Source organism: Rhineura floridana, chromosome 4, assembly GCF_030035675.1.
Source record: "Rhineura floridana isolate rRhiFlo1 chromosome 4, rRhiFlo1.hap2, whole genome shotgun sequence".
NCBI lineage: Eukaryota > Metazoa > Chordata > Lepidosauria > Squamata > Rhineuridae > Rhineura > Rhineura floridana.
In genome coordinates, this window is record NC_084483.1 from 26,142,062 (window position 1) to 26,158,555 (window position 16,494).

Genomic DNA, 16,494 nt, shown 5'->3' on the forward strand with positions numbered 1-16,494 from the left:
TTTCGGAAAATAAATCAGGTTCAGACTGTGGTATGCGATCCTGTACATAACAACAAATCACAGGTGAAAATGGAAGCAAAAGATTCCCATCTCCCCCTTGCAGCTAGGCAGAGGATGAGGGAAGCAGACAAGACTGAGACTCACATATGTAGTACTAAGCTATGGTTTAGTGTTAAATCCGTACCTTGCCATTAAGTGGCCTTAAGCAGGCCATTATCTCTCAACTTCAGTTTCCCAACTGAATAATAGTGACCTGTTTCTCTCACTGTTGCTCAAAATGCAAACAGAAAGAAGACTGCAAAGATCTTTGCAAAATAAAACTGCTGTGCAAATATAACATAGGGTTTTTCATAGTGTTGCATGATTCATCCAACAAATTAAGCAAATGAATGTAATGTGAGAATGTGATCAGATTGCCATAATTCCCTGCAATAATAGTCACAAGTATAAATTTTGAGTGTGTCCCTAATATCATATATTCCCAAGGAGCCTTGTCAGTAATTTATCAAACTCAAGAGAAAGTTTGGGCAAACATGAATTATTACATTTTTCATATTAACTTTTGATGCTCAGAGAAATGGGCTTCTGACATACTTCTAAGAGAAAGTACTGAATGACAGGAAAATGTAGCACATGGTTAATTAATACGCTCTTACATTTTCCCATGGAACAGATTCTTACCTTGTATGTTATATGAAAGTAGTTCCAAAACAGAGTCGGCTCTCATGAAGTAGTTTGTTCTTAGGCTGTAGGCATCCTTTGTGGTATTAGCCAAGGAGTAGGAGCCTGACCAGTTGTAGTAATTGCTGTACATATTGGAAGAGATCTCAAAAGTGCCCAGTAAAGGCACCCTAAGCGTGTAGGACTCTGGGATGGTGAGACGTGGAAGCCTGTACTCTTGTGATGGCAAGTTTACTCCCAAGGATTCCATTACCAATGAAGGTGTTTTTACAGTCTCAGGCACTCTTATGTCATAGGATGATCTACCACCAAATGGCATTGGGATGGTGATGAAAGTATTCTCCTTGTTCCAAATGTATTTGATCTGGCCATCGCTGGAATACAAAGTTACCAAGAATTAAGATCACATGAGGCCCACAGAAATAACAAATGGTGCACTTTGCTTAGGAAGCTGCCTATTCCAGGTTAGACTATTTCTTCACCTAGCCCAGTATTGCCTACCTGGCAGTGGCTCTCTGTGGTCTTCTGCAAACGGTCTTTTCTATAATCTGCTACCTGAGACAGGACTTGAACCTGGGACCTTCTGTACGCAAAGCATGTGCTCTACCCCTGCACTATGGTCCTTTCCTATAAAGGCACTGTACTCCCCTTATATGTGCTCCTTATACAAAAATGTGCTCACTTTAGCAGACAAGAGTGATAAATACAACAAATATGAACTTTGTTGTGATCTTTTTTTAAAAAAACATGGTTAAGATGCAGTTGTTTGTGATATACTGGCTTGCACCATTGTATCTTCTATAAGAGCAGTGGCTGAATTATTTGCAGTCAGTGACGATAACCAACTTCAAGGCCACAAAAGGTCTCTGCCAGCATCAAATACAATTTGTCACCTTTTGTTTTACCTTTTCAAGAAAAGTTCCTCAGGAATGGCAAAAAGTTCCATGCTCTGAAAATTTAGCTCCTGAAGTCCACTTAACTTGTCCTGTACATTTCGGGCATAAGGAATATCTTTTGATGCCTGCTGTAACCAGTTATTGGTTGCCTGCAAGATCAGAGTAAAATTACAAAGAGAATTATGATCTGAAAACTTTAAATGAACAATTCAGTCATCCCAAACCATCTGACTAGGGTAAGGTACTAAAGCACATGGTACCATCACATTCTAGCTACACATCCAGCCATCTTTGGTTTAGTTCTTGTGTTACCTTGGTGGTGAGAGAACTGTAGTGTCAGCATCACTCCCCCACCCTGGACACACACTGCTAGGACCACGTGAGAACCCTTGAACTATGTGGGAGGGGCATGCATTGCAGTTCTCACCACACCAGTATCTCAAAAATTGAGTTACCATTAGCATGGGGAAGAGCTACAGCATGGTCTCCTCATTGCATGGTCCCTGATTTCCTGTTATCCTGGAGGCACAGTCAAAAGCTGCCTGTCTGGGGCTCCCATACTGCCAGAGTTACATGTCCCTGGGTCTTTGCTAGGGACATCAGGAGAATTCTGATGAAAATGGAGAAGAAAGCAGAAATTGCTGCAGTTTACCTACTCTGTGGCTAGCAACGGAAATCAGTGAAGTGAATAAGATTGGTATTCATTCACATTTTTGTTGTCTTCTAAGTCCGTAAATGATATGCAATTGATGACTGTTTTGATATTACATTGAGATTAATGTAAGTTATGTAAATAGTTATGTAATTTTCATAACTTATGTAGTGGATAAATAATGTAGTATTTGCTAAAAACCAAGCTGCAGCACAATGGAAACAGCGCTGATTGTGACAAATGCAGGTTGGAAATGCCTTCTTACATCCCTAGCTTCTGCATTGCTTCTTCCTTCCCCAACCCAGTCCTTATGTACTTGTTTCCCCTCAACAATCCCAGCTCTTTGTCACAGATACATACCTGATACATAGTTTAAAACTGTGTTTATCACACAAGCATGCACACATGTACATACGCGGGTGCACCCCCCCCACCATTTTGGGTATACATATACAGTGTTTTACAAATGCATCTTAAAAACTTAGTTTTCAAGTACACAGTTGATGTTACTTTTTCATTAGCTTATGTTTTTATGTGTTTCTGGTTTTGCCACTGGTCAAAACATAGTCCTGCTTCCATTCCCCGCGCCACCCACAAATTACTTTTCTTTGTCCCACCTCATCTGCCACCAGTTTTAATGTGTATTCTGCTCAATGTACTGAAATGAATAGATCTCATTGGAATCAGTTACATCTACATCCATTATCTCTCATGAGTATGATTAACAGCAATTGAACAGGAGTGTTTTTGACTTATCTGTCAAAGCCTACTTACTACTATAAGGTGTGAAACAATATGCCGGAGTGTCATATCTGTATTGGCTACTTGGTGGTCCAACAGCTGATTGGCATGCTTCTGCAAAGCCTTTGAGTAATCTGCAAAGTCTACAGGTATGGTGGCTGACATTTTCTTCAGGGCCGCACTTGTGCCTGAATTCCACTGCACTTCAATCTTCTCATTATCTAAAAAAAAAATCATGACAAATGACATCATACTACTTTGCATGGAGTCCAGTTTGCAAAGTTGAAACACACACACACGCATACACACACACACCCTATAGAGACATTCAATCTGACGTGGGGGGGGAACTGGGGCGGAGCCCAAAGCATATAAATTTACACTGACTTATAGATTGAGTAAGACCATTGGTCCATCTAATTCAATATTGCCTACACTGAGCCCTCCAGGGTCCCAGGCAGACATCTTTCCTACCTGGACATGCCAGGGATTGAATCTGGCACCTTTGAATGGAAAGCAGATGCTCTACCACTGAGTTATGCCCCTTCCCCATAGGGGAAATTGTATGATCCAAACATTCTGATTTTATGATGTACATGATGCGCAGTCCTGGCCTGCATGCTTTGGGTTCTGTATGTGTAGGTCAATATGCAATTGTATAAGTCTGGTGAATGGATACCCCAAGATTTGGGGTGTGATGAGTGGAATCCTGATTCTTTACCACACTTTGGATCAAACAATTGCAGAGGGCTATTTTTTGTGTTGATGAAGGTCTTCTTTGTTGACAAATGATCCTACCATATCTCAAGACAATTCTCTCTGAAATCGAGGAGCCATAAGTTGTAGCTGAAGAGTCAATCTGGAAAGTCATCCCATTAAGTGACTGTAGCAGTAATACATCTGTTTTTGCTTGCGTCTGCAGGCGAGGAATAGAGATTGAAGCTTCCACTGCTGACTCTCTCCCGGTGCTGTATCTGGAAGAATGTAACAAAAAAAGTTCATAAACATGACTATCATGTGTTGGTTAATGTTTTTATCACAGTTGGTTCTTTAATTTCAGTATTAAGAATGAGTGGAAAGTGAGTGACAACAGTTAATCTTAATCCAGACCCAGAGCGTCTATAAGTGCAATTTATTCCTATCTGTTTAATGTATTCAGCAGCTAAAAATAATATTTGGCTTCAAACAGTGAAATGCCCCAGATTCTACAAACATTGTTTAAGCTAACTTTCCCCCACTGAAAATAATTTAAATGGTTGGAGGCAGAGTAGGTAGTAAATAAATTTATTCCAAAGTACTCCACTAAAAGACAAACTTTCCACTGACCCCTTCCACACAAATGGATGTAAAACTGTTCTTTAAAAAACTGTGAGCCATTATCAGACATACTGTCCTGATGTCTCTTCTCTTTATCAACTGAAAGATGGACACTTTTCAGAAACATTTTCATTTGGGGTGAAAATCACTGCTCCCCTTGGTAATTTTTCAAGTTCTTATGGGGTAAAAACGGGCTGAAAACATTAGTCTATTCAGACTGAGGTCAGTGCTAATCCATGAGGCATTGCTATCTCTCTGAGTTCATTTTCTTTGCCTTGGTTGCATTGTTACATAGCTGTATCTGCTTGGCTACATAATATCATGATATCAACGATTCCCTCCCACTGACTGAGGATCACTCATATGATTGCTCCAGGAAGGAGTGACAGTAGTCAAAAGCCCCCCTCCCCCCCAAAAATGATGCCAGAAAAAGAATAGCAGAGCACAGGAAGGGAAAGGGGTTAATATTTTGCACTTGCAAGGTTTCAGGAACCATTATGGTCCCACCAAAGCTGCACTTTGAATCCAAAAATTGTAATAAGCAAATATTCTGTGCGTTCATTATCTATTACCAGCAACATTCAGGAATCACTGTAAACTGCCTCCAGTTGACATTTCTGCCATAGCCCTAATGTACAATGCCAGCCATCATGTCATTGCTAAATCGGGCACAGATATTCCCCCCCACCAGCATTGTTAGCAGTGGAGATAGATCATTCTATGCAATGCAACTTACATCCTTTGCAAAGGCCTGTAAGATGTCAGAATGCGTCTGCATGTAGAGGCATCTGCACAGTAATCTCCAATTGCTCAGGGACCTGATGGATTCTGATAAGCCTCCCAGTTTAGCAAAAATCAAACCTTAGAAATTCCAAAGGGGCAAAGTATTTTACCAAATTTGGAGAAGAAAATTCTGAACATCTCTAATTAACACGGCAATGTCTGCAAAAATTATAAAAAGTTGTGGCATTACCCTATGCGTCCTGTAAGAGTAACTTCAGGAATTTTCTTGTTGTTAATGTCTAAGATAAAGCTGTATGTGCTCCTTTCCTGAGTGGAATAATCAGTAATTCTGAAGTTGGTACCCAAATCAATGTTGAAACTAGGAACCTGGAGATCACTGGTAAAAATCCTTTTGCCTCGATTGTACCTGAAGATCAATGTGGCTTCACATTGTTTTGCACCTGAAAGAGGCAATGACAACAAATAGTTTACAAACAGAATTATTATAGATTGCCACATAAGCAGTAGTGACAACTGAAAATATTGCCCCAAGGAACTAAAGAAAATACAGTTAAGCAACTTGAATAGTCCTTTCAATCCTGGCTCTAAATTATAAAACAACTTTTACTTTCCAACTTATGTCTGGGCTAATTCACTTGTGCATGTACATCACTCAGTCTCTTTATCCTTGATGACTGGCAGCTGGCAATGTAAACTGGCTCAGCTTAAAAGCATTGGCCACAGGTACTATAAAAGTTCTGTCTGTGGTATTAAAACTACAGTGGCACACTGATGGTTCAGTCATTGTGTGATAAAATTACATGTGTGAAACTGCTCTCTGGCCCCAATACGCTTTGTTTACTATGGCTGCAATCTAGTACATGCTTACATGGAACCCAATGGAGCTTACTTCTAAGTAGACATATATTGGATTGCAGCCTAAGTGTCCATTTCATCAAAACAGCTGAAGCTTCCAGTGATGCATGTCCTGATCCTTTGTTGGCAAGAGAGAGCTAGCGACTTGCCTATGGCTGCTATAGAGATTTTTTTCAGAGAAGAAACTTGGATTCTTTTGCAAATCTTACTTTTGCAACCTTTGCATACATCATTGATTGCAGCGCTTATTACCTTCAGCTTGAGCAATGAATTTCAAGGTGTCAACCAAGTCTTCCTCCTCTTTCTTTAGTTCATAATTAGCACTTGCTGTATATTCCTTTACTTCCCCTGTTGGCTGTAGTTCAACTTCATACCTAATTGTGCCAAAAGGGAAATATTATCAGTCACTGTAAATAATGGAATACCATCATAGTTCATTTGTGGAAAGCACTTTATTAATCTGATATTAAGGTCAAATAGATCCCAATTTAATGATAGCACTTAAAAAAAAATTAAGATGCATTTGACAATGACACCAACTTATCATGAAATATATGAAATTTTATTAAGGATTCCTGTTGGTAATATGGACAATGGCATCTGGGGTATATTGTATAATGACCTTCTATGTAGTCTTACAAGCCCAAATACCTTACACTTACCCAGATAGCTTATTTCCAATTCATGTCACGTTTGCATGTGTCTATTAAACTGTAAGTTGGTTCCATCCCATTTCTGCATTAATTTGCAAAATCTGCACTGACATTTGCATTCAAATTTGCATTTAAAGTGCATTTTTCGCACATCGTAAAATGTAATTTGCTATGTTTCTTGGGTGAAGAACCACATCGAAACATTTGGGAAATGTGCATGCCAGTGAGTAAACTCACTTCCAATCTGTACCATTAGTCTCGGAGGTGTCAGTCACGTCGATTTGTGTCAGAATTCACAAAGATCACATTCCTCAAGTTTCTCTAGCTTTTCCTGTAACTCTAAATCTCCTATTGAATGGCTAAGATGTCTTTATCCCAGCTGCTGCATCCAAATAAAATAGTTACATAGTAATGAAACGGGAATTTTTGCCATATTGGAGTCTTTTGCTTTCAGCGTGCATTCGTTTTCATCTCTTCCCTTCCTCACTTTAACTGATATCTGATACCATTTTAATGAAGCTTTCACATTTGTTCAAAGACAGAATGTCCAATTGCTTTACTGTACAGGTATGAAGTGGCACAGGTTAGAGGCACCGTCACACCATTTTAAATTTCTTTTGGAGCAATCCTAAATTCCCGGACAGGTCAGCCTGAGTGCTATTGGATGTTGTGGATCTCCCTCTTAGCCAACTCCATGGGCAAAGGCCTTCCTGGTGCAGCAACAGAAGGTCTACTGCTGTTGCTATACCGCAGGTGGTGCTCTACTGGCAATGTGCCATTCCAGGGGCATGAGGGAGGGAGGCCTTAGATCCACCAGATCTAAAAGCCGCTTGTTACCCTGACAGACCTCCAGAAAGGACTCCCATTAGTGTCATGCGAGGAAAAATAAAAAGCAGAAAATCTGCACACATGAACACACACACCAACTTTTGCCCTGGCTGGTATAAGCCTGGTAGGGTGATTTCTCTACCATGGAATCTACACCCCTCCCTCCCCTTAGGATTGCTCTGCCCACGTTATAAAATTATCTTATAGTCAACATACTGGTAGTGACATAAACAACTTATAAAGATGACTAGTTTGTTTTATATTAAAATATAAATACCTTTCTGTTGAAAAAAAAAAGTAATAAAGAAGATGGCTCAGATAGAAAACATCTATACAATAATGCGCACAGACACACATACTATAAAATATAAAAACATTTGTCGTCAGGATAATATTCTTTCATCATGTAAATATATAGTATTTGACAAAGACTCAATATACTAAGAATATCCATTTTCATTATTTTAATATAAAAAGTTTCTAGCCCTCAGGAACATGGAGAGGGACTTCAAACTGTGTGTGTAATGCCTGGCATAACCTCCACAGCCATTGGGGGAGGTGCTAACTAGGATGTACCGATATTCAAGAGGCAGAACTTCCTGTGGCTCCCAGATGCAAAATAAATTATGCAATCAGGTACATGGACTTTTGCATGCTTTGTAGAGTCATAGTGCTGATCTTCTCTTGGTGCAGAATCTGGGTTAACCTGAGACAGCAGAGAAGGCATGACAGAAAATGTGACCTGTACACAGAGAACCACATGGACTAACTTACCTGGTTTCCCCAGTGAGTGGATAGTAAGGAGCTGCCTCTGTCGAGCTGGCATTGGAGTATTCTACTCGGGTACAGTAGTTAAGACCAGCAAAGAAAGGAGTGCAAGATGTCCGAGACACTCTGTTCTCAATCAGAGGGGGAATCACTTCAGTTCGAGTTGCGGTGACCAAGTGCAAGACATTGCTTCAAAAGAAAAGGGGATATGTTTTTTTGTTTTGATGTCTACTCACTAGACTCCTTAGATTAAGCAGAGTGCAAAAAGAGGAGCACGTGAAAATGGACATGTGACAATTGTGATTTAAACAGAAATCAGTGGCGCTGTCCCTGGCAAGCAGATTATTATTGTTATTGTTGTTATTATTATTATTTGAAAAAAGAAAAGTTCAATAACTTTCACAGTGCAAACCTGTACATGTGTATGTGGAGGAAACTCCCACACAATATTCAACTTGGCTTACTCCCAGGTTAAGTAAGTGTAGGTTTGCAGCCTTATCCTAGGAACTCAAAGAGCTTCCCATTCTGTCCTGAACACCATTATCAAAAGTCTTAAACTGCATTCCCCAAACTACTTCCACTATTTAGCTATATCACCAGGGAAATTTAAACTTCTAGATATAGCCATTACATAGTAGAAACCCCAACGTTTAAGCTGATTCCTGCAATCCATTTCAGCTTGGAATACTCTTACATAGAGAAAAAGAATGTCTGAATCAGCAGATTATGCTTATAGCCAGGAGCAAATTTTGTGAAAGCAGCAGCTGGAAAAGTGCCCCGGCGATTGTAGTAATTGTTGCTGGATATATCCAGAATTATCAGCCTTGTTGTTGTTGTTATGTGTCTTCAAGTCGATTATGCCTTATGGCGACCCTATGAATCAGTGACCTCCCAGAGCATCTGTCATGAACCACCCTGCTATTTTTTTCTGTGTGCATGGACCAAACAACATAGTTTTTACAATTCAAGAACAATAAAAGGAGATGCTTATGGAACTTGGATACCCAAACAGTACCTGATACTGAAGAGCTTGGTTGGGATTTTTGGTGCAGGAATGGTGACCTTAAGTTGTCCAGCTCTCAACCCGACATGGGCTTCAATTCCCGACTCATGGTATATATTGGTGTTCATCTGCACGCCATTTCTAGCAAACACAGGGATGTTCACTCCTATATGAGTTACAAACTCAACTGCCACAGATGGTTTCACAATCAATTCTGCTTGCACCTACAAGGACAGACACAAAACACAAAATGTTTATTTCTTTTATGGAAACACTTTCTACTGGCATAATAAATATCAGAATAATTCCTTTCACCTTTGTTGGATACCACCCACAGTCCTTAGCATTGTACAGTAACATCAGTGGAAGTGCGATCCTATAAACTCAATGGGACTTACTTCTGAATAGACATGTTTAGCATTACTCTATTTATTATCTACTGCAAACATATGAAACTGCTTCAAAATGAGCCAGGCCATTGGTCCAGCTGCCCCAGTATTACCAACTATGAGGGACAGCTCATCTCCTGAGTCTTAGGCACAGGTCTCTCCCAATACCTCCTATCTGATCTTTTTAACCAGAGATGCCAGGGATTGAACATGGAGCACATGCTGTATGAGCTAATGCTCTGGAAGGGTCCTTGTCTCACTTCCCTATGAAGTTCCACAGTTTGACTTGTGGATGTGCATCCTCAATATGTGGAACTGCAACTCAGACACCACCACCACCACCACACACAACAAAAGCTTGAAGCCCAGTACTTCCATAAATGTAAGTCTTGAATGCTGCTTGCATCCTTATTGTGGCTCTGTTTTATGACCTTGTAACAGTGCTCGAATTATTTGGTGGGGAGGGGAGATGAGTGGGCCCTTAAGGAAATCCAGAAGCCCCAAGCCCTGATCTCCTTCCTCCAATTTTAGTGAAATCACTGCACCTTTCCCCCATATCCTTCCAAAAATCATAGCTAAGGCAGCAATACAAAAGTGAGGAAACTGTACCCCCTGTAAATCATGCACTGCTTTGTGGTAGCTTAGCAGCTACAGTACATCATGAGCATTACTTGCTAGCTTGTACAATCAGCTTTAAGATCAGCCTGCAGGCACCTAAGACTCACACTCTTTTGTGAAATTTTCACTCCAGCCTGTGCTCCAGGAGTGGCTACTCCAGATAAAGTGACCTTTAGTGGCAATCCTGCACCTGTTGGCAACTCAAATTCATTGTCCATGAAGATATAGTGAAGAAAGAGATCGTTCTCAGTCCCCTTTGAGATGGCCTGGATGATCTGTGAAAATGAAAGCATTTTTTAAATGTGCATCACACACTTTACCCAAAGAGTGGCATCATCATATTTAAGGAAGTGGCACCTTGCTGCAAGCTTAAAAAAAATTAAAAATCTTTCAAATATCTGATTTAACTTAAGTATTTCAGTTAGAACAACACAGAGACAACATTCTCAATGTATTCTTCAGTTAGGCTTGTGCAGATCTAATTCCAGGATAAAAGTAAAATCTGGGATGAGTATAGTATTAGCAATTGCATGAATATTTTTCTAAAAAACATGTCTGTGTCTCTGTGTGAGGGTGTCTGTAGGGGGCACAATCTGGATCATTACTCTGTTGCTAGAGTCTTGATACAATCAGGCCCAATGCTTGATGTTTGCTTTGGAAGAATAGCTCCCGTTCACACCAATGGTAGTTTTTCTTCCAATGCAAACAGCAGGCATGGAGCCCCCACTCAGGATCAGGGGAGGTGAAGAGGGAAAGCCACCTTTAAGGAAGGAGATAGAAATATGCAAGGTAAAATGCACTGCACAAAAATATTTCTTGGCATTTTGAAGTCCTACCTTCTCAGGCATAGTCTGCAGAGTTTTAAAGCTTCTCAGAATGAGATTTCCTAGTTGCTTAAAATCACTGAGCTTCAAGTAGCCCAGCTCTTCCCCAAGAATTCTGAGGTAGGCTCTGGCTTCAGGTGTTTCTTTGGTGGCAATTTCTTTGAACATTTTCTCAAAATTAAGGATGATTCCTTTCATGATGTCCTGAAAAATGTTAAAGAAAAAGCAACAACAAACACATTAACTGCTGTAACAAAACCATTGTGTTCACAGAAGACTCTAATGTCAAGCAAAGCCAGTATATACACATATGGAATGCACAATCTCTCCTAAAAAAGGGATCTCTGCCCAGAATGGACCTTGGTATGGGAACACTATTTGCTTGTTTGTTTAATTAGGTGAGTTAGGTTTTATTATTATTGTTTGAGATTTTTAATGCTCTAATATAATCTGTATGTTTTTATGCTGTATGTCACTCAGAGTGGCTGGATAACCAGCCAGATAGGCGACAAATAAATTTAATAAATAAATTAGATTTATATCCCACTCTTCCTCCCAAAGGAGCCCAGGGTAGCAAACAACAAGCAATAAAACAATAAGATGTATTTAAAAACATATTAAAAATAATTCCAGTACAGATGCAGACTACAATAAAGGTACTTATACCAACTCTGATCAAGAAAGACATTTCCTTAGCTTCTTGTGTCATCTGCACATTTTACCAGCTTGGCCTTGAAGCTCACTAGGTGACCATGGGCCAGTCACTCTTAGCCTACCTCACAGGGTTATTGTGAGGATAAAATGGGGAGGGGGAGAACCATGCTTGTATCCCACCTTGAGCTCCCTGGAGGAAGGGTGGGATATAAATGTAAGAATAAATAAATAAATAAAACAAATATATTTTGCCCAGTACCCAAAGTTCCTCATATGCGCACCCAGATGACCAATGTTTTGTGAATGAAATGAAAGTTCATTTCTGAGAGCAGCTCCATATGCAGCCTAATCACACGACATTGTTCACTGCTAGAGCACCCTACTAAATTTGGTCAAATATTCTACAGCGGCTCTTATGTCTCATTTCTAAAAATCAAAGCTTCATCTAGAAAACAGTAGTATACCTCATCCTGTCTTCCATTCTTGGAGTACCCGAAATAGTCAAAGAGCACTTGGGAAACTCGATCAGGTACCTTGCCGTCCACCCAATACAAAGCTCTGGTGGCACTGTCAGGGAAAAACCCTTTTGATCCAAACATGGCTTCTAGTGTTGGCTCAAAGCTTTTCCCATCCAAGCCAATCTAATGAAAATGAAAGAAAAAAACAATGAAGTAAGGTGAGTAATAGAGAACAGTTTTTATTTGAGAATCCTAGGGTAATTGGAGAGGGCAAATGATATACACAAGCTGCAAATGCAAAAGGCTAATCATAAAGGCTTGAATGAGCAAGCAAGGGAGCATTAGGTCTGGCTTGGGGTGATGCTGTCACTCAGTTGGCTTCCCCTCAATTGTGAGATTTCAAATGTACGGCTAGTTGTTCACTGCTATTATGCTACGTGACTGCATTACTAGGCCTTGTCTTCTGATATCAAGATGCTAGCAAGATAAGAACATAAGAAAAGCCTTGCTGGATCAGGCCCAAGGCCACTGTGGTCAGCCTGATGCCTGTGTGAAGCCTACAAGCAGATCATGAGGACAATAGCCCACCTTCACTGTTGTTCCCAGCCTTTGATAAGGTAAGATATAGCCATCATGTATAATAGCCATTGACAGTGGGTACTAATTTAGCAATTGTATTCCTGCTCAAATTGATGACTGAAACTCTGCCATTTGTTGAATCTTTTGATGGCTGACATATCGTGGGTGCACAGTGGTTTTGTAATTTTATCATGCTACTGTTATTTTGTATTTTTAACCTTTGTACACTGCTTTAAGGGCCTTTGGTTGAAAAGTACCATACATATATAAAACAGTAATACATAATATAGAACTCATACGTTTTAATGCACTGAAGTGAGTATTAGAAAGAAGAAAGAAGTAAAAGGTGAGAAGGCTGTTGTACCTCAAAAACATCCACAGGGGTCAGTCCAGACAACTGCAATGTAGTCTTTAGCATGGATTCTCTAGGTACATAGCTACTTGAATCAAACAGCAAATTTCCTTCCAGTTTTCCTGAAAGAGGACCATCGGACCACGGCACTGACAGGCTCTTAGTGACCTGATAATTTCGTGAAAATCTTCGGAAATCCTTGACTGTTGGAACCTGGGCTCCTTTAAGAGCCTCCTGAATTTTTCCTTTAAGCCTGATGACATGGAGACGGAGCGTTAAAATTATTAGTTCAAGTTCTGGACAATATTTATGTAGAATTCAGTTGTGATAGGTTTCTGGTATAAAACCTCTGTTTAGTATAAAGTTCTTCACATCTCTATGGAGACATCTATATGTAGTGGCTTAGTGGTATATTGGCTTTGTTCAGCAAAAGCCAATGGGACCGGCAGGAAGCGCACAAATGCCTTCAAATCTCCTGCATGTTCTTAATAAAGCAGTTTAGCTCCAAAGCCCCCAAATGACAAAACTAATCTCAAATTCTGCCATGTAAAAGAGTTTGGTGATAGAAACATATTTTGAAAAAGCCACACCATATTGCAGTTCCAGTGAGGGAAAAACAAATGCTAAATGGCAGCCCACAAGCCAATTTTTTCTGTACCTGCAATTTTGTTTGATTTCCCCCCTTCTTCTTCCAATATGCCTGTCTCATTTCTAATTTAGCAGCCCCACAGACGACAGAGTTTGTCTAAAGGGTCTTGGGACGTCATCACATTTTGTGTAGGGAGGGCACCTGCCAGGTGTGCTTTGAAATTATTCAACTCATGTCACTGTCCCTTTTAATATGTCATGGCTGGGTAGGGAGGCACTCTAGCACACACACAGCTTGGTCAGGGACAGCCTGGTCACTCAAGGTCAAGGTCAAGAAGCAGGCTCTTACTCTATGGATTCTTGCTTTAATAAATTTATTCACATATCCATTAACTAAGGGATCAGGATTTCAAATGAAGGCAAAATGTTGAAGCCACATCAAAAGATTCTAAAACAACTTTACTTACATTTCAGTGTAAGGTTCTTCAGAGTCTAAGATGTTGGCAATGTGGGAAGCTACAAAGCTTTTCACTTGTTCGTTCTTGTCCTTTAAAAGAATTTTAATGACCTTGGAAATGTCAGATGAGGAAGGGTTTCTCATCAGCATGAGATAAGCTGCCAGACGATTATCAATGGGAAAAGACGGCTCCTGGAAAACCTTCAACAGAGCTCCTTGGTCCTATAGCAATAGGGACATAGGAATGTTAAAGAACAAAAGTGGCAACTATAAATGAATTGATTTCTAGCTTAGGATGTTTGAACATTGAACAGAGGTTCAATTTGCCAGTTTCTATACCGAAAGTCTGTTTTAATAATGAGTGACACTCTTTGAGCTAGATCATCACTGTATATGAGAGTGATCTGATTCATTTCCTATTTTTAATATATAATTGGAATCAGCTGATGCCAGTATACACAAGTTCATATACTTATTACTTAGAAACCAAATGGGATTTGTCTGATTGACAGAGTAAAGCATAATATAGGGGGAAAGACTGGCAAAGACACAATATATTGTGTTTACCTCATCATTAATATTCATTTTCCTCAGTGCCTGAATGGCTGCTTTCTGGACTGCAGGTGATGCAACATTACTTCTAATACAAGTTTTTATAGAATGTTTCACACTGGGATTGGCATCTTCCAACACTTTTCCCATATTGCCAATGGCCTGTGAATCACATAAGAAAGGTTTTTAAAAATGAGTTTTCTCCAACCATACACTATTGACATGAAATAAAGAGTAAATAATGCAATGTTGTTACAAATAAAATACCCTCAAGGTCAGGTACGTGAGTTCATCATCCCCAGAGCATTTGTTGTTGATCAGTGATGTCATAAAATTGGCAACATCTTTTATTTCATCTGTCATTCTCATGTTCTCATAGTAGAATCTGGAGGGTAGGAAGATTGCATCAAAGATCTTTAAAAGCTGCATGGAAAACTCTAGGATGTTTATTGCAAGAATATTTTTCCCCAAGGTAATGAAAAATATATATACCATCCCTCCCCCCGTTCATCTTAACTTCTCACATTTAGATCTTTTTCTATACCAGACATGCATTTTGCTTACTTAGATGGAGAATTTGTTGATGTTTTCTCCCATCAGCCTCAGCCAACATGGCCAATGGCCAGAAGTGATGGGAGTTTTAATCTAAGATCAAGAGACTCAATGTTGAGAAAGGCTTCTCTTTTCTTCTTTTCTTTTGCAGTATCTGATTCGATATGCACTAATGTTGGATTGCTTTATTTGATGTCAAATAAAGTCATCAACAAGTTTTAATTGATTCATCAATTCTGCATACATAAAACTGTATATGACTAAAACAACAGTTCTGATGAGAAAAACATACTTTCCTTGTTTTTAGATGGTACATGTATATGGAGCTTGTATATTCTGTTGACTGCAGAGGGGTGGGGTGGGGTGGGGTGGGGTGGGGAAGAAAGGCAAAGAAAGCCATGGCAGCCAGCAGAGGTTAAGAAGCGGTGATAGCTCTACCATGGAATCTCCCACCACCATAGGATTGCTCTGTTGATCAATTAGTTGGTTAAAAGGCTGCTATCCTAATTACAGCATCTTTTAACCAATGCTGCATCGATATTTTATCCCTAAAAAGTCCTTTCCCTGTAAACAAAGAAACAAAAAATAAAAAAACCCAACAAAACACCCAGTGGTCACATACCTATTGACGGCATGGCTCAAGGCATAAAAAGAAGCTCGGCTTGGGTGATATTGGGCCATTTTAAGGATCTCCTGTATCCTTTTGGTGCATGGTGAAGGCAGCAGTGCCAAGCTGTATGTGACGGCATCTGCCACAAGAGGATCAACATTGCCAGTCCTCAGTATCTGGAGTACACCTCCAAAGCACTCAGGGGTACCACACTGAGTCAGAGCCTGTATAGTGATTGAACTAAAGAGAAAAATACAAACAAACCACAAAGCTGATATAAAGGCATATTTATGATGGCACCATCACTGTATTGTCAACACACAGCCATTTATATATAATTATTTCCAGTACTTCTGCCCTTGTTTATTGTTTAGTTTTTAGAACATATATCAATTGTTTTATATAGATGCTCTGATAAATTAAAAAGCAATGGCTGTATGCACACACACTAAAGATCATAATACAATAGAGCATGTTGTTGGACTACAACTACCATCATTCCCAGACAGCACGGTCAATGGTCATGGATTATGGGAGTTGTAGTCCATCAACATCTGAGGACACACGTTGAAGAACAGTGCAATAGAGCACCAGAAGCAACTATAATAACATTTACAGAAGTTCACCCCAATTCAAACTTCCTGTGTAAACAACAAAAAGAAGAGTTTTTAAAGCTAGGCAGTAAGGTGGCATTGCAAGCCTCCATGAAGATGGCATTTCAGT

General features: G+C 39.8%; 1 protein-coding gene across 1 annotated transcript in view; it reads right to left on the reverse strand.

Moving 5' to 3' along the window:
• The window catches only part of APOB (apolipoprotein B), a 54,179-nt gene that overhangs the window by 20,171 nt on the left and 17,514 nt on the right, over window positions 1-16,494 (reverse strand). Inside the window, exons 10-25 of the mRNA XM_061622690.1 lie at window positions 15,784-16,011; window positions 14,877-14,994; window positions 14,625-14,771; window positions 14,068-14,279; window positions 13,025-13,265; window positions 12,088-12,264; window positions 10,982-11,173; window positions 10,253-10,420; window positions 9,151-9,362; window positions 8,142-8,324; window positions 6,139-6,260; window positions 5,261-5,471; window positions 3,769-3,944; window positions 3,004-3,191; window positions 1,587-1,726; window positions 682-1,055 (exon numbers count right to left, since the gene is read on the reverse strand). Coding sequence (XP_061478674.1) covers window positions 682-1,055; window positions 1,587-1,726; window positions 3,004-3,191; window positions 3,769-3,944; window positions 5,261-5,471; window positions 6,139-6,260; window positions 8,142-8,324; window positions 9,151-9,362; window positions 10,253-10,420; window positions 10,982-11,173; window positions 12,088-12,264; window positions 13,025-13,265; window positions 14,068-14,279; window positions 14,625-14,771; window positions 14,877-14,994; window positions 15,784-16,011 — 3,089 coding nt within the window. The remainder of the gene's footprint in view (window positions 1-681; window positions 1,056-1,586; window positions 1,727-3,003; window positions 3,192-3,768; window positions 3,945-5,260; window positions 5,472-6,138; window positions 6,261-8,141; window positions 8,325-9,150; window positions 9,363-10,252; window positions 10,421-10,981; window positions 11,174-12,087; window positions 12,265-13,024; window positions 13,266-14,067; window positions 14,280-14,624; window positions 14,772-14,876; window positions 14,995-15,783; window positions 16,012-16,494) is intronic.